Source organism: Phasianus colchicus, chromosome 8 (assembly GCF_987193195.1).
Source record: "Phasianus colchicus chromosome 8, bPhaCol1.hap1.1, whole genome shotgun sequence".
In the NCBI taxonomy this organism is placed as follows: Eukaryota; Metazoa; Chordata; class Aves; order Galliformes; family Phasianidae; genus Phasianus; species Phasianus colchicus.
Genome location: NC_143443.1, coordinates 4,293,012 through 4,316,476, shown reverse-complemented (window position 1 = coordinate 4,316,476; position 23,465 = coordinate 4,293,012). Strand labels below are relative to the sequence as shown.

General features: G+C 41.6%; 1 protein-coding gene across 2 annotated transcripts; it reads right to left on the bottom strand.

The window, feature by feature from the left end:
• Positions 1 to 2,371: 2,371 nt before the first annotated feature.
• Positions 2,372 to 21,919, bottom strand: LOC116234797 (pulmonary surfactant-associated protein A-like). Of its 2 annotated transcripts, XR_016468634.1 has the most exons (8): positions 21,857 to 21,919; positions 19,894 to 20,081; positions 18,573 to 18,655; positions 17,867 to 18,058; positions 17,201 to 17,278; positions 15,992 to 16,169; positions 13,496 to 13,721; positions 2,372 to 2,779 (listed from the first exon to the last, which is right to left on the bottom strand). XR_016468634.1 is itself a non-coding variant. In XM_031602575.2 (6 exons), the coding sequence occupies exons 4-6, from the start codon at positions 18,006 to 18,008 to the stop codon at positions 15,793 to 15,795; spliced, it is 597 nt and encodes a 198-aa protein (XP_031458435.2). In that variant the 5' UTR covers positions 18,009 to 18,058; positions 18,573 to 18,655; positions 19,894 to 20,081; positions 21,857 to 21,905; the 3' UTR covers positions 15,595 to 15,792. The 2 variants fall into 2 exon arrangements, 1 of the variants encoding a protein (XP_031458435.2); XM_031602575.2 differs by lacking the exons at positions 2,372 to 2,779; positions 13,496 to 13,721 and having other exon boundaries at positions 15,595 to 16,169; positions 21,857 to 21,905.
• Positions 21,920 to 23,465: the final 1,546 nt, after the last annotated feature.

Here is a 23,465-nt window from a genome sequence, read left to right as displayed (position 1 = left end):
AATCATCCTAAATTATCAGAAATTTCCATCATGTCTTCTTAGGCAGTAGTTACTGCAAACTGTGTTTGAGCTTCTGAGGAGGAAATACAAAAGCAGCTGAGGTCCAGAATCACAGAACGGCCCACATTGGAAGGGACCTCAAGAACCATGAATCTCCAACCACCCACCACAGGCAAGGCCACCAACCTCCCCATTTAAAACTAGACCAGGCTGTCCAGGGCCCCATCCAACCTGGCCTTGAACAGGGTATCCGCAACCTCTCTGGGCAGCCTGCATCAGAGTGAAGCTCTAGGGCTTTGGACTGAGTGCAGGGCTGACTGGCTAAGATGCTTTGGTGTCAATACAGCTGTGCTGGGGCAGTTCCTGGGCCTAGCCCAATATATCTGCAGCTCCTGGCTAGTCACCCTCCCATTACTGTATTTCCAAACCCAGTCGACACTGAGTCAGATTTGGCTGTTACCACCACTAGCAAAAATTTAGCTCATCATCCAAATTCGTAGCAACTCAAATATGAACAAAGAGGCGGTCAAGTGATTTTTTTTGTAATTTATTCTTATAATGAAATATAAAAACATTTGTTCCTGCTTCTACTCCACTTCCTTCTGCAAGTGCTCCTTCTTTGACAACTCCTTACACATCCCTGGTGCCTGTGAGTACACTGGAAATCCAAAGATAAAGAGAATGAAGCATAAGGAGCAGAAAGCCCTGGTTTTTAGGTCACCCGGCATTCAACATGAGTAAAGACCAGAAACAACACAGCACTGGAAATGCAGTTTATTTGTGGAGCTGTCTCTACAGAGCAGATGTGTATGTGAATTACGATGAAATCTAAACAGAAAGCTTAGTTATTGCTTGCTTGGTTTTCAGTGGAATCCGAGCTCGGGGTTTTGTTTTACTTTTCATCTGTTGAGCAAACATTGAAGTTATGAGCCTGAAGACAACCAGCCCATCTGTTTGCATTTCTTTTCTCTTTACCTTCTCCCTATTCTTGTGAATCTTTCAGACACAGACAACAATTACAGTATACATGATGTTTAATTGAACTTAATCCCCATTAATTGCTTAAATGATTCAAGTAAGTAATATTATTTAGGAAAAATTACACACTGCCTTTCAGGCTTAGAACGCAGTTATTGCAAGCAAAAATCCACCCGTTGTTTTTGGGCCCGGAACCAGCCAGTCATATGACTATTCGTTAGTGTAGCAATTACATCAAGCAAGGGATGAGTTGGCTGCTTTGGCTGCATAGGAACTGTAAGGCTGTAGTTTAAGTCACGGCATTTGTGAGAAAAATGCTGTAGTCTTAAAGAAAAGCAAATGTTTCTCAGAGATTGGTGTTTATTTTTGACAAACCAATTGTCAGTATCAAACGAAATTATAATGTCCTTGAGTCTTTCATTTCCAGCCAAATCATTATCAGCTGATGCTCAAATGCATTATCTGTCTGAAGCACTGAGCACTTTCCATTATCATTTTTCTACTGGTACTAAAAATAATTTTCTGTAGTTTTATTGAGCTAATCCAGCAACTTTCCAAACCAACGAACAAAGGAGAAAAACCACAGTATTGGACTCCATAAGGAACTCAAGCCCATTCTTCTTGTAAAGTAATAGAAACTATTAAATCTTTGCATAAAAAATCTTACTAATAAGCTTCACTTAATGTGAAAGAAATAGGCTGGAAGGCTTTAATATGATATTGCATGAATTTGATATTAAGCTAAAAATTATTATTGTTATAAAATAGCAGAGAAGTTATTTTGTTCTATTCCCACCATCCAATTTGTTATTTATATGTGAGAAAGGGCAGTAGAACCAATAAGCCCATACAACACAGTTAAAAACTAAAGTAAATTTAATGACATTACTTCCCAGACTAAATTTGCATAATGTAATTTAGGGAAATAGTTGCCGTATGTTTGCATTAACTACGAGCTGGCGTCTGGCTGGGCATGTCTGAGCGTTGGGCTGAGCCTCTCGTTCCAGCCCTGGAGTGGGAAGGGTTTTGCATCCTGACACTCAGGAATTAGCAAAGAGAAGAATATTCACATTGCAGTAAAGCAACAAGAAACAATTTCAAATCAGCCAACAATTTCAAATCAGAAAAATAAGACCAAGATGCTTATCTGTTGCACCATTCCTCATTTTTGTAGGTTGCGCAGCACAACCAGACTAAACCAGCTCCCCAGACTATGCTGCTTATTTTGATATAACCACAACTTGTCAGTGATCTCGAAGGCTTTGTAATATTTGCAGCATAACTTCAGAGAGGCAGACTTTACTGGTTATTATTTAAGGGAATACAGTACTGTACAGTCTTACTTTTCAGTATTGTTTTCACTTCATTATAGTGAAAGACGACAATGTAGAAATTAAGTATCTATATTACTTATATTACCAATAGCAATACAGTGTAGACAGCAAACAGAAGGCAAAGGGCTGCATCAAATGAAAACAACATTTGACATATTCTCTTTTTACTGGGACTTAACAGAAACGGAGTGGGAAAACAGCGAGTTTAAGACGGTCCTTGAGCAGTAAAAGTGATCCTGAGAGATGTCATTGTTCTGAAGCAGCCTTTGAAAGAATGTGTGTCTGGCTTACACTGAGCCGTGCAGCGAGATCTGAGGCACACGCTTCATCCGCCAGATCACCACTATTGCAGGGGGCAGGACCATAAGGAAGCTCATGATCAGCACTGCAGCACAAATGACCAGCAGTATTTCCCACGGTGCCAGGGTTGTTTCCACCACCATTTCCTCCGTTCCAAGAGTATAAAGCTGGAGGGAAGAAAATACACTGCATTACTTTTTTTTTTTTTTCTTTTTTTTTTGGTAAATAGATGTTACAACTGAATATATGTGCTCGTTTTATTTAGCCCAGGGCTCTGTAACACAGCAGTGACACTGAGCTGTCAAACAATGATGTGTTGGGTCAATGTTAGCTAGCATTACAAAATGTCAAATCTTGAACTTTTCAATCTAGTTTTCAATTTCATTTCTCAGAGGGAGTACTGCCTTTGCTCTTGTGGTTTTCCCCATCACCATATGATGGGGTAAGCCAGAGCGTGTCACTGGGGGTTAACTGCCACATAGGGTCCACAGCTATCAGATTAAACAAAAGGATTTAAAAATAAATTTTACCACTATATTTTTAAACATTTTTGCAACAAGTACAGACAGAAATGTACCCACCTAGCAGGAATGTAATTACGATTATAATGAGTAGAGCTGATAAAGCATCTGGGAACAAGGAGAGAAAGAGGAGACTGGAGGAAAACTGTCACTGAAGACTGGATCACATCAGGATTTTGCCATCTAGCTGTACAGCAAAGCGTTTTCTGGAAAGGGAATTTCAAACAGACTTCTTGTTTGAAAGCATTTAAAAGTTTTGTTTTCCTGCTTTAGCCTAGCACACAGCTTTAGACAGTCTCCAACAGGCTGGCTGGACCAGCTGTTTTCTCTCATGTCAGGCAGGGTGATGCACAGCTTGGCACAGCTGAGCTCTTGAGCAAAATGGCAGCCCTTTCTATGTGGGAATGCAGGGAGTGTCATCTCCCAGAGACACGCGGCCCAATTTCCCTGGCTATGGGTCCCAGAAGAGTGCTCCCTTCCATTCTCATCAGCCCCTGTCCCTACAGAGCATCAGCCTGCCTCTCCCTTCTGGCTGGGTGGCAGTGGCTGATTTTGATGTCGGAAAGACACTCGTTACATCCTGCAATGCCAGGCCTGACCCTGCTGCAATCCTCCACCAGCAGACCGTTCAGATGGGGACAGTAAGGCCACTCTTCCTACTTGGAGCACCAAACTGAGTTGCACGGATATCTGCCAACACTAAAGCTAAGAACAGTAGGGTTACAACAGAAGGGCAATCTGTGAATCATCAGCACCAGGTTTCTGAGGCAAGGAGCAAAGCCTGCTCACAGGTGTGCCCTAACTCAGCATGGACCAGGTGCTGCTTGCTGCTCAGCACCATCATGGGCCACATATAAAGGTGATGCTGGGGTGGGAAAATTTAATCATAACTCATTGCTGTTGCTGTTGTCTGGAAGAAGGTCTCCCAAATAGAACTGCTCTCAGCCCAGGATCCTGGCCGAGGCTTTGCCAGAGGACATTCAAGGTTTGTGTGGGGCTATTTGATGTGAGATATAATGAGCTTCTGTCATAAAATGTAAACCTTACAAAAAAAAAAAAAAAAAAAATAGAAAAAGAAAAACAGGACAGATCAAGTAAGTAGATGTAGAAAGCGAGCGAAGTTCAAAATTAGCAAGCTGCCAGCAAATTTTTACCTGGTGTAAGCGTGTTGAAGTTGTTCTAATAACTTCTTGATATGGCCTGTAAGGAAGAGCAGGAGCTGTCTGACACCAAATCCTATAGAGTATGGATGATCATATGTACACAGAAGGCTAGCAGCCTGTCAGGCAGGCTTCAGCTGGAGCTTTACTGAGCTGTTAAATGAACAGCATTCTACTACCTGAAGGCAAGCTTGAGTTCTCTGGTGTTGACTTTGTTTTTTCTATCTGTGTCCAAATCTCTCAAGGTACCAATTCAACCTATTTTGAGAAAAAAGGGAAAACCACCTTCCCTTCAGGCTCAGTTGCACCTGTGCAGGCTCTGTGCCTGCCTTGCAGCAGTGCTGAGACCTTTTTAGAAACCTCAGCCCTTGCAAACTTGTGCCAGGATTTACAGTTCAGATTAATGTCAACTCCTGCAAGCTGTGGAATGCTGCAAAGGGTATGGGTGTAGTTTCTAGCTCAGAGCCTGAAGTATGCATGGGGTGACTGTCTCCCTGCCAGCTGAGCACATACCTGTGGCAGGACAGCTCTGGAATGTCACCTGCTAAGCTTGTTCCCCTGTGACACTCTGGCCTTTCTTATGGCACTCAGTTTTCTTCTTGCTCTTTCTCTTTGGGCCTGTGAAATAAAGTAAGTGTGAGGCCATTAACACCAGAAGAGGCAGCTGTAGGAAAGCCTGGGGAGCTGCCTCCTGCTGCTTTGCTGCAGTCACACAGCTGCAGTAGAGTACTAGATTTGGACCTCTTCTCCTCTCTGCCCATTTGTTCTCCTCCATGTGACTCTAATCTCCTGCTCCTATTTATCCCTCAGGTGTTTATCTGCTGCTGTTTAGTTCTCCCACTTCCATTTTGAGCCTTATGTGTTATCTCACTCTGTTCCTCATTCCCCTCTCTCAGTTCTCCTGTTTGGACAGGCTGTTACCCTGCTGTTTGTATCTTTTTTTTGTACGAGTAAGGGGTTTCCCCACTTCCTGTAATGCTGATCCCTCATCAGCAGATGGTTCAGGGAGAAAATCCAACTACAGCACCTGCTGGACTTCAGACAGCAGGCTTGCAGTGACAGAGCAGAGAATGCTCTCTCCATTAAATGATGCTGTGAGGGAAGCACATATCTGTAAAGTTTTCTAAAACAAACTTAGAGTGATTGTTAGTTGGACTAGACCATGTTGTTTCAGAAACAGAAAGCACCCTGGATGGAGAAAATGAAGTTAGAGATAGTAAGCCCTATGGTTTTCTGAAGGTGAGCTGTGCTTGGACATACAGACACCAGGAGAAGGCATCCCTCTGCTTGATCCCTGGTGAAGCTGTGCCCTTATGCCTGGATAAGGGGTTGCTGAGGGGCATTAGTACTCCTAGCAGTAAAATGAAGTTCAGACAAAATCCAGCATAAAACTGGGAGAAAGCACTCACTAGGAGGTACCAACTGGGTTTTGGTGAGCCTTGGCACTTCTGACATACTGAACTGCTCTGCAGTCAGAAAACAGCGCTGAGGATAGTATCACAGAGACAACTGAGAAGCGATGGGAAGTTCTGCTGCGGTAACAGAGCAGCGTCAGGGAGTCAAGGCTGAAGTAAAAGCTGCGAAAAAGCAGCAGTTCGTTTTCAGAAGTTCTTGTTTTACCCATCAGGAGCTGACAGCTACATAGGCTTAGCTAGGTAAGCTGATGACTAATAAGTCTGGTAAGTCTTACAGGATGTCCCTGAACTATTAACTCGTCCTTCACCAGCCTATTCTGTCCTTCCCTGCACTCATGTTTTCCCACTTTCCTTTATTTTAAAACTTGCAGTGGGTGAGGGCTTCACAGTCTGGGGCACATACAGAGCTTGCTTTGATAGGTCACCAACTCTTCCTGACCCACTCTGTATGACACATCAGCCATATAAATAAAGAAATCACGACTGGAATGCATTTGAAATGTAAACAGGTGCACTAAGAAGCGAGTCCATTCAACTGCAATACTGAGCAATTAGCAGGTACTAAGGTTGGAGGTCATAACACTGAGTTTTGCCTACCTGTGTCAAGAAGCCTAGTTCATTCAGTACAGCTCTGTAAGATCTGGAGCTGTTACTCAGATAATGAGGTGTTTATTACATTAACAGTGTGTGATGCACAGTGACTGTGTGGTTGAAACATGCCCAACAACTAGTACTCTTGCTGATGTTCTTAAAAAAACCTCTTGGGTTTGATTATGGGAGAATATGAATGGAAAGAAAACTTGAATATATTGGTTAACCGAAACATCTCTCTAGAAAATAAAAATAGCAGTGTGTTTCTTTCATAATAAATACACAGCTGTTGAAGCTTTGCATTTCTTTATCTCAACTAAAAATCCTCATCAGTATGTTATCGTATCAGATCTGCTCTCTAAACCACACAATATATACCTATAGCATCCTACATTGCAAAATAATTTATATTTATCTGTAAGATTAAAAGCCTCTGCAAGGGTTGGAGAGTCATGGAATGCAGTACTTGACTTGTCTAGAGCAGTATACAGTCAGTGCTTTTGAGAAGGGAAAAAGGCCTATTCAAGTCTGGTTTTTTTTTGTGTGTGTGCCTTCAGTTTCTCATTTTCCATTTCAGATTTGTCTGAAGCTACATACACTGAAGTCTTCACTATCTAAAGTTCAAGCGAAACCCCACTGGATGTTAAAGAAGCAGTTTTCTTAGCACAGTTGACATACTTGCTTTTTAGAGGAAAAAAGCAGTTCTATTCTTACACTCACCACAGAAAAGAATTACAACTTGGTAACACACATCTGGAAGTGAAGCAGGTATGCTTCATTAAGAGCCTGTTTAGTGGTATCTGAAGTAGGCCTTGTAAAACATGTTAGAATGCAGATTGCTTTGCTGCTACCTTTATCTTAACGCAGATCCATTCATGATGGATAATATCTTTGAGATCACAGCACACACCTCCTACAGAGGACTACATTAGCAGGAAACAAAGGCTTGCATAACAGTACATATATTTAGCTGTCACTTTACAGCCTGCTACAATATTGAGAAGACAATACTGTTTGGCCATTTAATTTAAAGCTTTTACTTCTGATCACTAGGAAAAATAAATCTATGCAAGCAGCAGGGGTGACTGAATCTGTCAGGCTGCTCTCTCCCAGTGAGTTAGATGGGCAGTGTGCCTATGACAGAGGTGCCTGGTGGCTTGCTTCTGCCCTCCAAGGAATCTGCAGTCCTTCCATACTACCTGGAACTAATTAAGAATGCTTGTCCTGCCTGCTGCAGGTGCTGATGTGTCCAATGATATTTTTGACTTCAGCTGCAATGAAGCTGAGTTACACAGCTGTATTCCTCTGCTAATCTAGCATTTCTTCCTCAAGTCACTCATGAATCTTTTCTTAGAAAAACCAATTGTAAAGGTGTTAAGAAAAGCCACATGTATTAATCTGCTAAACCAAGAGGGGCAGGGTGGGGAGTTAGTTTTCCTCAGTGCACTGAGGCCAAATGCTGAAGATTGAAATGCTTACAGAAAAAAAAAACAAAAAACCACCAGTGTTCTCTACAGAAGTAATGTAAAGCTTTAACATAGCCTTCCTAAGCCCATGGGGTCACTGAAATGTGAGAAGGTCCCTGAATGAGATGCTTGAGGGAGGTGGTGGCCTCCCAGGCTGCTACTTGCTCTCACTTGTGGGTCCTCTGCCTTGCAGAAAGATGATCTGGCATATGAACTGACATCAGAAATATCTATGTATATAACCTGTTCTCATCCAAACTTCAGAACACTCGTCTATCTTGCACTAATTTTTCCTCTATACTTGGAAGTGTCAGAACTCTAGCGGTACTGACCAACCTCTGGGGACAAAGAAAACAAGTTGTAAAGAATTCTTGGGGAGGCTGTAAGTACAGCCACCAAAAGGTGGAATGGATCAGCCTGCAGTGCCAGCTTCACACCCGTCAAGCATATCATTTTCTCTCGTTTCTCAGGAAAATGACAGCTTATAACATTAACCAAAAAAAACCCCACACCTGACAGCAAAAGACTGGGAGATGAACAGGAACACAGGCAAAGGCTGCTGGCCTTTCCTCATCTTCAGTTCCAGCAGGAAGTTGCAATTCTTTCAGCTCCCTTTACACAGTATTTCAGGTTTAAACACATATTTCTGGAAGGAAAGAATTTTCTGAATCCTTTTACTCTTAGATGATTTCTGGAGGTAAATAACCTCAGGCTGGGGGAACCTCGGTGCTCACAACAAAAGAACAATTCCCAACTGATAAGCTGTTCAGTGCTCATTTTACTGAATAAAAATCTGGTTGCTAAATATTTGTAAAGCAAGGATAAACATGCCTTGAGCTGATACTTAGGTATAGACTTGTGTGACTGAGTATTTATGGAAGCTCACAGAGGTAACTAGACCCTTGACTAATGTCCAAACAGGTGAATTCAGTGCTTAATTTGGTGCTGGATGGTCTGCTCTGAGATTCTTGTTTCTAATGTTACTGGAAACTCTTGGCAGCAGCATTGGGGTTTTGCTCCACGCGTTCTCCTAGGCAAGAAAACACTGACAAATGTAGACATATGGATCTTGGTTGTGAGTGTCATGTGTGAAGACAAAGCTGGAAACTGCTATGAGGAGGCTGGATTTCCCTGTTCTCCCCACAGCAAGTAGCAGCCTGCTGCTGTTTTGCATCAATCTTGTCAACTCAATCCCTTTTTCTTTGGCCTCCTTCACTTTGGTGGGAAGAGATAAACTATTCCTGCCTCAGAGAATATCTGCCATGAGATATAGCTTGCTATAAAGGTTCTAGGCCACTCATTTTACTACTTAGTAACATTTGAGAATCAATCATTCTGCTCTCCTTCCCATCACCACAAGCATGGTCCTAACTGAATATAAACTTGGCTTTTCACTGTCAGTAAACTGTGAGTTCAAGAAGTTTTATATAATGTAGCTGTACTGTAGCTTTTGAGAATACTCTGGTCACACTCTGTGAAAAGAAGCAGGGTAAGCCCTACTTCTATTGGGCTCAATCCCTTGCCTGCCTTCCTGTTGGCAGATAGAATGAAAAAGCCCTGATTGAAGACACTAAAAAATTATGGTCTGTTGCAGACTGCAAGTCATCTCCTTACCGAAACATTTCTTCTATTTTAGTAGGCAGATAGTCACACTAAAATGTGCCAATTCAGAATATCAGATAAAACCAGATGTGGCATTGCATTTCTGGTTTCAGAACGGGGCTTGTGGCTCTCTGCAGGTAGACATTTTACAGCCCACACACAGGAGCTGCTTGCAAACCCTGACTGCGATGCTTTAGCACAGCTGAATGCTGCATGATGCTTCCTGTTTTGCAGATCGAACATCTCTTCTCCCAGACATGCACTTCTACTGGAAACAAAGTGCTAAACTAACAACAAAGCAGTTGTTCTGCTCTCTGCTCCCTTCACTTGGAGAGCGAAATCTTCAGGCTTGGAGTGGGGCAAACAAGGGTTATCGTGTGCTGTTTTCTGATCCTAACTGCCAACTTACTGTTAACACTTAATGATAATTAGATGGGTCTGAGCCAATTGTATGGAGAACCCATCACTGCTTAGTGCCCCTCATGTTCCTTGTAACAGTGTGCAGCTGCAGACAGGTGAATTCCTATGCTGCTTCTCTGACTTTGCTGGCCAGCGTGGAGAAGTTCTTGCTCAGAGATCAACTAGAAATGAGGTGATTAATAGTCAAAAGAGCTACTACTTGAAGTCAAATGTCACTTACTTAAGGGTCACATAGGTCCAAAAATAAAATTAATTGGCTTAGTACCTTAGAGAAAAGGCCACATTTCAACTACGTGAATCATATCACACAGATCCCTCAATGACTGGAACCTTCTAACCAAGAAGGTTCTGAAAATACTCTGAATGACAAGATAATAAGCTCAGTGAATTTGCTTGTGTTCTAGGTTACATTTGACTCTAGAAGGAGCAACTGAATAAAGCGCTAATTAGAATAAATAAGCATTCATTTTCAGAATTATTTCAGCTTTTCTAAAGCATGCTGTAATCAGGCTTTACTTAGAAGTAATCAGACCAGTCCACCATTTAGCACTCTGAGTGAAGTCACTGAAAGCCAATCATCTATTTTATTTTTTTTTTAAACAATGTGAAGCTCAGCTGCTAAAATATAGTGTAATGTACAAAATCTGGGAGGTCCTGAGAAGACAGGCATGATGAAGACCAAGCATACATAACAATGAGAAATGGCACAGAACACTGTTACAGTTTGGCCGATGGTGCTTTTAGTTGCAGTATGAGACATACTTTTTTCTCACTTTTTCCAAGTAAGTAGGCAATTAAGATCTAAGTGAAAACGTAGCAAGACTCTCCTGCGTTTATAATATGCAGTAATCACTCAGGACATGTGTATTTTTTTTTCATGTTTCATCTAACAAGCTGTCTTTGTTCCCTTGGATTTCTCCACACATGCCTGTTATTTCTGACCCTTGAATATATTGCAGAGGGGCTACATACAGCTCTAAGTCATGGATTTCCTATTCTGAAATGTTTAAACAGTTCTGAAGGGACTCGTACAACCTGAAGGTCTCCTGACTCAAAAAGGAAAATGAAGGATTGCTTTATGCAGTGCATTTGTAGACATAGCTCTACTTAATCAATAGACTCTTAGTACTAGAGAACTTGACACAAATGGCACGAATTACAACTTCACATCATGACTACGAGAAGTTCTAGCTTTCTTTAAAGCGTGTTGCAGGTGAAGTGACCAACTTGAGTGGTTCCGTAGGAATTCATATTTTCCATCCACCTACCTTAGACTCCTCAAGGTATGTTGCAAGTCTCACAGATAACCTTGAGTAGCTCTGTCCGAGAGCCCATCCTTTATCCACTTTCCTCAATGTTTGCTGGAAAACGTGGTGCCGAGCTTGCAGGGCAGAACAGGGAATGTGAGGCTGCTGTCCCCTCAGCTATGTGAGGCTCAGAGGTGAGCACAGCAGTGTGCCCAGGTACTTGTTTGTACTGCAGTGCCTGCACACCTCCCACTCGCTGCTTCTTAAAGTGGCACAATCCTTTTGAAAACAAGGGTGAAACAGTTCTGTTTGACCACAGTTTGCTCAGGACCAATAAAACTACAGTCTGCTCTTCACATGTGCTCACACTGCTCTGGCAGGCAGTCACTGGGAGGTGATAACTGATAGTTCTGTTGTGTCAGGAAACCACTTAGGCTTTCTCTGTGAAAATCACCTTATTTACTCAGAAATCAATATATTGTCAAAATAACCTGTCAAAAGCAGGGTTATGAACTGAGGAGTACATGCAGCCTTCAGGGTATGAAGGCTGTCATCCCTATGGTTATCCAGACTCAAAATTTTCTTCACGCACCTAACCCCCATCAGTTTAGTTTGGTTCAATGCTTACTACTTACAAGCTTATTGTTATTTTAATATTTGAAAGATTGTGGCTGTAGAATCTACTGCAGGAAGTAGAAAAGCACACCTGTAATGCTGAAACGTGATGGAAAATGCAGTAGTGACAGCAGAACAGCAAAGTCCCAGGTTGCAGCAACTGAGGAGTTGCTCAAACATAACAGCTATGGGTGTAAAAATAAAGAAATTGCTTACCTTTGGAAGGTCTCAGGTACACAGGGATCTGCAACAAGATACTTTCCCCTGCACTGCCTTTAAATGAGGTCTGGGAAGGGATGGATCCTGCTCCACCCCTTCTAGTCACTCAGCAGCATTGTATGCACCTGAGCTCCCCTGGGTTGGCCTTACCTTCCCACCATGGAAGCTGTGACTTAGCATTTCCAATACACACGTGCAAACCCTTTCAGAGGTTTTACTAAGCAGTTCTGGCTCTGCTACATAATATGGTGGAGGTGGTGTTGTACGGTTCCTAAGAACTGGTTCTAGACATAGTACTTCTGCTGGCATTTGTCTCATGATACGAGGTGAGATGATGGCCAGACTGCAGCATGGGCTAGGAACCCTCTGGTGGAGACATTCAAGCCATTCTGTCCAAAGAGGCTTGTGTTTGCACCTACTGAGACCAAAGTTCAGACTTCAAGCATGTCCCTTCAGACCTAAAAGTCACCTGACAATAGTTTTTTTCTTTTCTAAATCTTACCAAATACGCAATCTTATAGGAAAAAGTGTCTGTTAGGAATAATTCCTCATGTCGTAGATATTTTTATAGAAATAAAAACAATTTTGACCAATTTTTTTTGGGGGGGGGGGGAGTGCTGAGGGGGGGAGATGGGGGAGTACTTGTTTTTCACTGTACAAAGGGAGAATAAGTCAGTAAGATTTTCTTCCCCAAAACTGATAACTTCTCTCCCTTACTATTTGATGTTACTTCATTGACCTTGTAAAAACCAAGTCCCTTCTTTTGTTTCTTTTCATGAAATCTTCTTATACAGTTCATCTCTCAAGATTAATAACATCTCAGTGGGCATCAGCCTAGTGAAGGTGCCGTTACTATCACCTGTGGAAGTGGTGCTCTTCATTGGCTGAAAAATTTGAGCTGCATCAGAGAGTTTGGCTTGTCAGCAAGCTGGGTGGTGTCGATGTACACCCATAACACTGTTACAGTCACTTGAGGTGCAGCTAGAGTTCAAGGTTAGAATCCAAGTAGACTAGGCTTTTTAAATAAGTTCATAAAGGTTTCAGAAAATAAACACTGAAGTAATTATTAATGACGCTGTTGTCAGCTTTGGGTACTCCTGTCTTTCTACAGTTATGGTGATGCTGTGTTGCCCTCTCATTCAGATTATAAAAATAAAAGAGGTGTCCAAGTGCCTGACTGAACTGGCCAAGATCAGTCAGTGCCTTCTCAGGCCAAGACTACTGCTTCCAGACTTGCCTACTTTTGGCAGGGTTGCTGGAATAAAGTGAGGCAGGGTGAGAAATATTTGTTTAAATTGAAGTTTTAGGTCCTCATTTAGTAACGCAAGGAGTTAGTGACCAAAGGCTAGTGACCAGACAGGGATAGCATTCACATCTGTGGAGTAACACACAAAGTCCTTTGCTCACCTGACTGGGAGTCCACAGGGGAAATGTGCCCGAACAGTGGGTGGCTGGCAAACATTTCTGCTATGGCATGCGTTCGTAGACTTATGCTGAAGACACTCTTATTTTTTTCCACGTCGTTGCAATTTGTTCAGATTTTGAGATAATTCTGTAACCCCTAGAGATCAGCAGGAAGAAACCAAAGCTCAAGTTTCCAGGATAGATAGCATAAATAAAAACTTACCATGGTTTTTGGAGTTCGGAGGGTTCAACTTTGTTCTCAAGCTGATGTTAATTGCTGCGAGCTTCTGAACTGTGCTGGAATACGACGAGTGGAAAACTACTGCGTGAGGTGATGTCTGTGTTCTGATTTCCTTGTGCTGGTGGCAGAGGTAGTTTCACAACAGGAGTCATGCAAGGCTGAAGACTGTGGGCGGGTGAGCTGATGAGTGAGGACAGATACTGGAAAGCTGTAAAACATTTGTAAGAAAGAGTAACAATACAGTTTGAAAGCGAAAGAGTGCCCGTGGATTCTTGATTCCCCATTTGTCCTCTGCACGCCTGCTTCAAACTGGGTTCAACGGAGCAGTCTGTTTAGACCTTACACTACAGGATTAAGTGTTTTACATGCTGGCTAATATCCAGAAACAAGGTGCTGATCAGCAGCTTGCGCATCTCATCACATGCTGAACAGATTCATTTTGCAAACTGAGGATTTTGTTTACAAAACATTTCTTTTTATACTTCACCATTCCAGGAACGGTAAAATGGTTGTATGCATTTTTGTGATGAAGAATCTGAATATTGCCAGAGTGAAGAATTACGTACCTTGCAGAAGTACCAAACTGTTGAAGCAGGAAGGTGTGTTGGTGTAACATTAATCCTTAAGCATTAATCAGTCTAAGTAAATACCTTTAAGATAAACTACTCAGTTTGCAGAGAATAGCAGCAAGAGTGGTTCACAGGCCGTGACAGCAAGCAAGGAGCTGAATGGAGGCCAGGGGTATCTATGCCTTTCCATAGAGCAGGTGGTGAGATTGTGTACTCAAAACATTTGAGTAATTGAATTTAAGCCAGCTCAGGAATGTCATGCACAGCCAGTTGCTGCTCTGGAATTACAGTGATGTGCATAGCCAAGAGGCTGCAAGCAGCCCCCTCTCTGGCCCATGTGTTTGCACCAGCCGTGGTCTTGCCTTCCTGCTTAGCACTGTATGTTATCTGTTTGGTCTCCCATCACACAGAGGGTAGGAGGAGCTGGTCTGGCTCTAGGGCTGTAAGTTTCCTCGCTCAGCTCCCTCTAAACAATCTGGGGCTAACAAGGCTCGTGTGAGTAGCTGCAGCTGGTACCGAGGCATTAGATGCAGTGTGTGTGGAAGTGTGTTTAGATGGTTGGCCAGCCCTTGCCCCGTGGTTTGCAGAGCTTGTGCAGAGTCTACGTTGTCTAAGCTATGCTGGAGTCAACTACCCAAAAAGAAGGAAAAGAATTCACAAATGTTTCTGGGTCTGACTGTTGCACTGCGCAACTCTGCGAGTGGGAATGCCCAGCTTTGGTAGGTGATTGAACCCCTTTAATAAATGCTCAGAAAGCTTTGTCTTAAAAAATCATTTAGTTTTAACGAGAGAGGGCAAGCTCTAAGTGGCTTCTGCAAGGAGCACGGAATACAGGCTTTTTCCAAGATGTATGTGCCTACCAAGCTTAGCCCATGGGAAACCTCAGTCAAGTTTTGTGAAGGTTTGAAATTGCCAGTTATGCCTAGAAATCAGCTGGGGTTATCTGAATCCCTCTACCTCTTAGCTGAAATAAATCGATCTTCTCATGGCTCTATTGTTCACAGCAGGCTCAGTTCCCATGTGTGGCACCTTGATCTTTTTGTCTTACTAATGCTTTGAGTCAGGAAAGGGATTAGGAGTTGCCAGAGGTGCTGAGGCCAGGTGGCTGCTGGCCACCACTTCAGACATACGAGGGTTACAGACGTGATGTCTCTAAAACTTTCCCATAGGAAATGTAAGGAGAGAGAGAACCCCTAGAACTCCCTGCCCTGTGCCACCCTAGCAGCATTGCTTATTTGTTCTTTCAGGGAATGTGTTACGGGTGAAGAAGGGCAGAGAAAAGCATGCTGAGCAACAGCTGTGGTAGCAGCGATGTCTGTACGGGTAGGTTTGGTGAGGGAAATTTGGGAACTGAGGAGACCAAAATACAACTTTAAGGCTCATGGCTACACAGGGCTATAGAAAGCTTTCCTGGTTGCGAGTCACTTCAGGAAATTCACTTTTCTCTTGTAAGAAGTCAGAAGGTTAAGGGAATATAGGAACCCTATCAGGAGAGTCAGGGGAGAATCAATAACAGACCGGACAAAATGGTCGCTGCTCTCATTTTAAGAAATGGCTTATAATCCTATGGTTGGTATTTATTCAAAAACCAAATCAGGCTGAAATGAGTGACTTGTATTTTTACATGCTATGTTGAGTTCACCAGCTACAAATGAAGAAACGAGGGAAATAAAAGACTATTCCACGTACCCTGCCAGACAGGAAAAAGCACTAAAACTGGCAGACAACAAGGCGGTTCTGATTGCACTTCTTGTCATTCCAAGTGCCATCAGTGTACATCTCCACGCACTCCTCTTCCCCTTTGCCAGAAGGCTCGTGTGAATACCAGTTGGTATAGCTCAGGACAGCACCATTCAAGAATTGGAAGTTGCCTGGGATTAGAGATTCCTTTATCCCCAGGTAGGCGTACCTATTATACTGCTTCACAAAGTGCAGAATGGCAGCGTTCTCATCTGCGTTCCTTGGAGATGCAATGCACCCACCAGCCTCCTGGCACATTTTCACCGTAGCATAGAAATCAGCTGTTTTCCCGTTGGTAGCAAATATTTTCTCTCCAGATGTTGTTATCTTCCCTTGTAAGTGAAGGACTGCAAGATCAGGTAAAAGTTGTTAATTTTTATGGACTGTTTTGTAGTCAACTTGCTGCCAATTTTAATTCCTACTATTATTACTCATGACTTCAGATTAAATCCAGAAATAATTTAAGGAGATGAAAACATAAAATTTAAGAGAATAGAGACAACCTCCAAAAGCTGGAATAAATCTGAAAAGATGAGGGGAGGGGAAAAAAAAAGTAAGAAACACAATTATATATGGATTTACATGGGTTGATAGTGATAGGACAAGGGGGAATGGTTTTAAACTGAGACAGGGGAGGTTTAGGTAAGATATTAGGAGGAAGTTTTTCACCCAGAGGGTGGTGAGGCACTGGAACAGGTTGCCCAAGGAGGCTGTGGATGCCCCATCCCTGGAGGCATTCAAGGCCAGGCTGGATGTGGCTCTGGGCAGCCTGGTCTGCTGGTTGGCGACCCTGCACATAGCAGGGGGATTGAAGCCAGATGGTCACTGTGGTCCTTTTCAACCCAGGCCATTCTATGATTCTATGATACAGACAATGAAATAGGAAAAGCACAAGAAGTTGGAGAAAGAGGGAATGAAAAGAGGAATTTTCCATTAAAATAAAGTACTCTATGAATCCCTTTCATTCTAGCTCTGTACTGTATAAACCTTCTGAGATGGCCTGCAGAGTATATGGATATTGGTCAGTCCTCGAGTGAGTAGAAACTTGGATACAACCAGATTGTGAATACTTTGAGACGTTTTTAGTCTTCAGTCAGTTAGGGGCATAAGAAACGCTCAGGGAGCACTTTTGCATAGGTACGGTTCTGATAAGCTTGACTTGTTTGCACTCAAACTTCAGAATTGCTACCTAGGCATCTCCCACTTGTTACAGAAAGCAACATGCTCTTCTTCTCCCAGTCTGTAAGTTACAACCCTTCTGTGCATCAGCAAGCAACATAAAGGGAATGCGATGAAAACTGGAAAATCTGCTTTTTGCCATTCATCTTCTTTACGTTCCTTATTCCAGCTACTGTAAAAAGTAGATTTAGATAATTACCTCCTTCGAGTTTTGAAATCCGATCTTTTAACTGAAGGATGGTATCTTCCATTTCATTACCAGCAACTGATGGGAAACCTATAAACAAAAGCAGCTGTTAGCAATTTGGGTTGCATTTTAAATCTTGGCTTTTAAGATAAAGCAGAGGTAATTGTGTGAAATTAATGTGAACTTTTAAAGCTTGTTTTACAGATTACTGCTGTAAACTAGAGATCATTTCAGACATTGAGCTTTCTAAGGATAAGGAATATATTTGTGGTAACTGCTTGCCAGAGCAGTGATAGTTATGGAAAAACTTAAATGAATGGACTGGGGTCTTGAGGCAGCCCAGACAAAAGCCTAGCAATTGCACAGTAAGTTTATTTAATTTTAATTGTATTTTTGGACTGCTAACAGAATCCTTTAGGTTCTTTGAGCGCTTCCCCACAACTCCAACCTAATACTGCCAACAAGCTTCTTGCACCTTGTATTATGGGTAACGATAGCCTTTTCTTTACATGAACTGAGTGGGAGAGATTTAAACATCTTATTTCATACAGGAAATTTACAAAATCTGATTATTTTCTACCAAGCAGAACCCACGTCTTATCATACAGCATAGCACGGGGTTTATGAAGCATAAAGGTGAAACACAACAGTACATGTAGCACTGGTAACTTCAGGCACCTGGTAAATAAGCTTGAGACATCCCATTTTCTGCTCTGAAACCGGGCATTGGAAAAAATTGTTCTGCTTTTCCTTGAGCATAGTAGGGGAGCAGAAGAAGTGTCAGTCCCAAGATTTTGTGGAACAACTCTGGTGATGGCATTATTTAAAGTCAAAGATAAAACAATCAGTTTTGTTCTCCAGTGTAGAGCCCTGTTAAAACAAACAAACAAACAAACAACAACAAAAAAAACAGAAGAAAAGGAGAAATTCTGTATTTTGCTATCTGGGGTTGAAGTTCCTTCTATCAGATAGTGGTATGAATGTCACTGACAGTTGCAAAGTTACATTGGTTAGGAGATTATGGAACAAAAAAAAATTCCAAACTTCCCCATTTCCATCCCATTTTTACACAGCAGATACCCTTGTATACTAATTTTCTCATGGGAAAAGCTATAGTTCTAGTGTTAGTTTTACAGAGGAGCAACAGGTTCATCTGCTTCAATAAGAGAAAGGGTAAGGTGAACTAGGACACGTGGTCTTTGTCAATTTACTTAAGAGGGAAACAATTATTAATATCCATTTGTTAAAATATCTTCACCTCAGGTGACATCTTCAGTCACAGAATGCTAAAATGGTGCTGACAGAGAAAAACTCTAAAATGAAAAAGTTTGTGAGCAATTTACAACAATTTAAATGGAAACCTCTTTAAAGATATTCAACTTACCTGGTAGCTCCAATACGAAATAGGGAAGGCTCATTAAAATGGTCTAATTTATAGGGCAAGTAACTTGAGATTCATCTTCTTATCTATGGGAAATACCAAGAGCACGTAATGTGATACAAATTTGCATATGAATAGAAATGTCATTAACTTGAATGACAGGGGTTTGTTTTCTTCAAGAGCTGAACACACTTGAAGTGAGAGGAAAATATTTGAGGGTACTTTTCTGACTTGCAGAAACATTTTCACACCTTAAAAAGAAAAAGAAAAAAAAAAAAAAACTTGGAACAGAACAAAGCAATTTCTCAATACTTGTTTGAAATACCTGATGCATCCTGAGAATTGCTGTGTAAATGTCAAATTGTAAATATCAGTGAAGATAAGCTAAAATGTGGAGTTAACCTGAAGTGTAATATGCACCAGGAACATCCCTACAGTGCTATCGCTTTCATTATCACTGGTAAGAACTCAGTCTGTGATAACTAAAGTATTGTAACTTAACAGAATCTAAATAGATAGTAGCACAGCCTCAAAGTGAGAAAACAGTGCTACATCCGCAGCTTATTGAGAAGTAACAGAACAGGATGTTCCAGGGGAAGCTTATGTATCATAAATAACAATTCTACTGTCCTACGTAAGCAATACAGTTTTATTCAGCAGTATAGTGGCCTTTCAGTGAAGGTAAAAGTAGCTCTGTGTCAGTCCTGTAATTGTAGAGGGCTCAGAGCGTGGGACATTGCTGAAATGGAAGTTATTGCCATGCATTTCTAAGTTACTCTCAGCTGAGTTTCTGTATTTAACGGGGACTTTTGGGAAGGGGGTTTCAAGCTGTGGTCAAGTTCAAAAAGGTGTATCTTTGTGTGATAGGCCAGCATCCAGATGGCACAGGAAGTCTAGCATCTAAGGCAGTTGAGGAATGGAAAGCAATGTCCATACTGGTCTGAGATGCTGCTATGTTGAAGCAAGTCTGTATCCTTTCCATAGGTCCGCTGTATACTCTGCATATTCACACTTAACTCAGCTGAGTTTGAGTCCTCTGTCAGTGATGTCATGCCCACAGAAGCTAGATTAATTCCCCCACAGCAGTGTTTACTGAGTGTTCTGAGAAAGGCACTAGCCCTGTGAAAAATAAATAGGCTGTGCCAGTTGTACATGCCCCGGTAGAAGAGAGCCAGTTTAAATTTGCATGAGTAATCTTTGCTTAAATTTTCTCATCAGATTTTACAGTTCCTATATTTTGAGTGTTTGACTTAGTCCTCTTAACATTCTTTTGGATGAGGTTTTCCGGTTGTTTCACGAAACAAACAGAAACTGAGGCAATTACCTGGGGTCCAGGTGAACTTAAGCAAAGGTCACTAGCGGATCATGGGCGTTTGCATCCATGGTGAGATCATGGATGAGAGCAGCTTGAGAACTTCAACCACATGTGTGAGAGAAACCAGAGGTCAGTCAGGTGTGAAAAGGAGGTGAGGCTTGGCCCCTGTTGGTGAGTTTCATATTCTGACTGCTGGCCTGGGAAACGTGGGGAGAAACGCAAGTTTTCTGTCACTTTGGCCCAGTAACTGATGTGTATTTGATAAATGGCAAACCTTTCTTCTCTTGCTTTTCATCAGCATGTTGGTAAGGAGGAGCAAGTTAAAATATTTCCACAATACTTGCATTTTTACTACACTGTTTGTGCTCAATTAGACTAATGTTCTGTACAACTGCGATGACTTGTAAAATTTTTCTGATCTTGCTTTGAGCAGCGTGTAACAGAAGCTCCTTGAGATTGAGGAATATGGACCTAACAGAGGACAAACAGTTCTAGAACACTGGAAAATTTTATTCAGCATTTTTTCTGCATTTATCATTATAGCTACAGTGCTAGTGAAGCAAATCAAGATGATTAAGAGTTTGTTCAGTGTACTTAACTACAACTTAAGTAGGCAAATATCAAACACGTTGAGGACAGAAGTCTGTCAGTGCATCTTTCTTAGCTGCTTTGAGAAATATAGACATTAGAGTTGAATTTCAGTTTATGAAAGTGGGTGTGTGTTCCTTCCACCTGTTTGTTAGCTTTTCCTCTATACACTTAACCTCCTGAAAGTTTTATATATTTTTCCTTCGTGGTGATTTTCATACCACAGGTAACCTTAAAAATTCTTCCTCCTTATTGTCTTGGTTTGTATTTAAATGACCCCAAGTCCGTTTATATTTTCTGTTTACATAGCTTTTGTGCTGATCTGCTGCTACTTCCATCCTATCTCACTACCACTTTGTCCCTTGATTTCTGTATTTCCTTTTCTCTGTGTAGCCTTCAACATCCTTGTCAGACTGTCTTCAGCAGCTCCCTTATACCAGGGAATATAGGGAAGAGCAGAGAGCACGTGAGGCCTAGTGTTTCTCAATTCTGATGTCTAGCAGCACTTCTCAGAGAATGCAGGCTGTTCTTGCTGAGCTTTGAAATCAGAAAGCAAAGAATACAGCAAGATATAGACAACTGGGAAGGCAACCTTCAACCTAGTGTTTTGTTGATTTTATCAGCAGCATTAAGACTTAAATATATTTTAACTTCATACACTGATCTCTGCTCATAATTGAAAAGGAAAAAAGCAAATAAAAATAAAAACCTTGTTTATGAATTAGATGAAACTGTTTTTCTGTATATTCTTCATTTGTCCTCGATTGTCTGCAAGCGAAAGCTCAGTTGTTCATTGCGGTCCTTGTGACTATAATTGCAATCACTGAAACATCTTCAAGTGCTTAGGTGCTCGTGCAGCACAGCCTCCTATCTCCTGAGCCACAGAAGGAGAGGTGAGTGAAAAGCTACATTAAGGTTTCACCTGGCACCATACCTGGCCTACCACCCTTGAGTCAAACTCCACCAAACTCTGGTTTCCTACCAGGCACTTCAACTCAAGTCCAATCCCCTTAACATCCCAATCCCCTTAGCAACTTTAATTTCCAAGCATCCTGTATTGATCACGCTTTAAATTTAGGTGTGTTTGTATAACTGTAGGGTAATACAGTTTTAAACAGTAGACTTCAACATAACATTTACTTACAATCTGAGTCTCGTCAAGATCCAGATAAACACGTCTGTTTTACCATTACACAATACTCTCAAGAACATTGTTTTCCTCTAGCTCATGAGAGTTCTAGAAGGACTATCAGTTTTTCCGCCTCATTTCAGTGTGGTTTCAAAACCAGCAAACAAATATCCCTGGTGGCAAATATTTCTTCTCCCTCTTCCACTTATTGTTCTGCTAAATAAATGTGAAGTGTATGATTAACCTTAAGCTTACCTTGCACTTGCAGTACTGGTAGGACTTCGTGGCATCAGGACACTGGTGTTTTTTCACCTCCTGGAAAAGAACAGAGCAATATTGTAATTAATCTTCCTGAAGTCTAGCTTCAGTATTAAAAATAAAAACTATAAGGGAGGCATTGGTCACAATTTTTACAATATAAGGTAGCCCTGACACCCTAGGTCACATCCAGTCACTTAGTATGCTCACACAAGGTTGAACTGGACCTCAGTTTTCTGATGAACCATGGGTCTTGTTTTCATCCTCCCCCCCCCAGCCACCTTTTTCTTCTCCACAAAAATCAGGAATACACTGAAAGATACTTATTTGATGTAAACTGAAGTCAGTTTCTTTATATGTGAGAGGGATTGGTGCGCAGGGAGGGAGGAGTGATTTTTGAGTGCTCAAGAGTGGTAATAGTATTTCTAAGATAAAGCATCCAATTAAATTACACAGTTATAAAAGAAGATATCACCCTAGGCTGGAAATTACCTCAGAGGTAGATGGTATGTTGTTATGTGAGATTTTACGTTAAGGATTTTAATAAGGACCTTAAATGGTCATCATGTATACATTGGTGTGATGGGAATAAGTAGCAGCTTAACAAATAGAATACTCTGAAGTTAGCTTAACATCTATGCAGCAAACATGCGAATTTGTTTCAGATAATAAATCAGCACATCAGTAGAGTGATTTGTTTTTTTAGCCTTCTCCAACATGATGTTGTTTTATGATGTTTGATCATCTTCCCCTAACAAAGAAACTATATGCTTAAAAGACAAAATGAGGTTTACTTAATAAGATATCAATAACTAACTAAAATATCAATAATTAAAATCCTAAAGGTAGAGGTAGATTTAAGTAAACCTTCAAATTTTTGTAAGACGTAGAAAGAGTAAAAAACTATTACTTCAGCCCCATCTTTTCTCAAGGTAGCCTGACAGAATCTTTTTCATGGTATGATCTGTTCCCTTCCTATTTGAAATTTTTGCCAAAATTTTTATTGTCATTATAGGTCTCCAAGAATGCTATTTTGTAAAGCGTGTTCACATTTTGAAATCTATCCAGCATGCTGCTGAGTGTGTTTTTCCCGTTTTTACATCCATTCTCAGATCAACTGGAGTTCCCCTTGTCTTCCATGTCATAGAAACATAGAATATCCCAAGTTGGAAGTGATCCATAAAGAAAGGTCATGGAGTCCAACTCTAGTTCCACACAGGACCACCCAAAAATCAGACTATGTCTGAGAGCGTTACCAGGGCATTTCTTGAACAGCAGATCCCAGCCATGACTACTGCCTTGGGGAGCCTGTCCCATGCCCACCACCCTCTTAGTGACCTGCCTGTCTTTTCCGAAGAGCCTGTAACTGTCCATCACAGCACACCAGCCACAAGACCTTTCCCACCAGATTAAGCTTGTGCTGATGTCTGAACATCCTAAAGCTTTCCTACCCAACGGAGCTTCAAATGACCACATTGGACAGACCCCATCCCTTTCACAGCGAGGATAGGGCAGGGGAAACACCTCCCAAAGTCAAGTTCGGGTTCATATAGGCTCCCTTCACAGACTCAGTTGAGGGGAAGGAAGAAAAGATGAAGTAAAAGGT